The sequence below is a fragment of the Microtus ochrogaster genome (assembly GCF_000317375.1).
Source record: "Microtus ochrogaster isolate Prairie Vole_2 chromosome 6 unlocalized genomic scaffold, MicOch1.0 chr6_random_2, whole genome shotgun sequence".
Classification (NCBI taxonomy): Eukaryota; Metazoa; Chordata; class Mammalia; order Rodentia; family Cricetidae; genus Microtus; species Microtus ochrogaster.
This window is the reverse complement of record NW_004949095.1, coordinates 4788642-4789160: the sequence shown is the minus strand read 5'-3', so window position 1 is coordinate 4789160 and position 519 is coordinate 4788642. Positions and strand designations below refer to the sequence as shown.

At 50.7% G+C, this 519-nt stretch overlaps 1 protein-coding gene across 1 annotated transcript in view; it reads left to right on the top strand.

Annotated features, from left to right (window-relative positions):
• The window catches only part of Qsox1 (quiescin sulfhydryl oxidase 1), a 44937-nt gene that overhangs the window by 40759 nt on the left and 3659 nt on the right, over nt 1-519 (top strand). Inside the window, exon 10 of the mRNA XM_026787618.1 lies at nt 425-519. This exon is cut by the window's right edge and continues 7 nt beyond it. Coding sequence (XP_026643419.1) covers nt 425-519 — 95 coding nt within the window. The remainder of the gene's footprint in view (nt 1-424) is intronic.

Genomic DNA, 519 nt, shown 5'->3' with positions numbered 1-519 from the left:
TTGAGATTAAAGGTGTGCACCACCACCACCTGGCAAGACACCAGAGTCTTAACCATAACTCTTGCCTGCTTCCAAGCAGCTTCCTCAGTATGGCCCACAGCAGGGTACCTATTCTTTCTGCTGTCTGCAAAAGCAAGCCACACCCAATAGTCATGCAAAACCACATGCATTTGTAAGGTGTCCGGGTTTGCAGGATCTCTGTGATCAGATCAGCAGTGCTGTTTCAAAGTTAGAACTTGGTGTATGCCATGGGTTCTCAGGTGGGCTAATCTGGTGGATAAAGATGGCAGTGGTGCCCCTTTGAGGTGATAGCCCAGAAGAGGCCTCTTTTGCTACAGTGGTCTATGCTTCTGGAAGCTTCCCTTGTCCCCTCCTTCCACCCTTTCTCATCTCTTTTGTGCACTCATGTTCACATGTACCCCTTAGGATGCTGTTCTTGTTGAGAAGGTGAACTGGGTTGGCTGCCAGGGCAGCGAGCCACATTTTCGGGGCTTTCCCTGCTCCCTGTGGGTCCTCTTC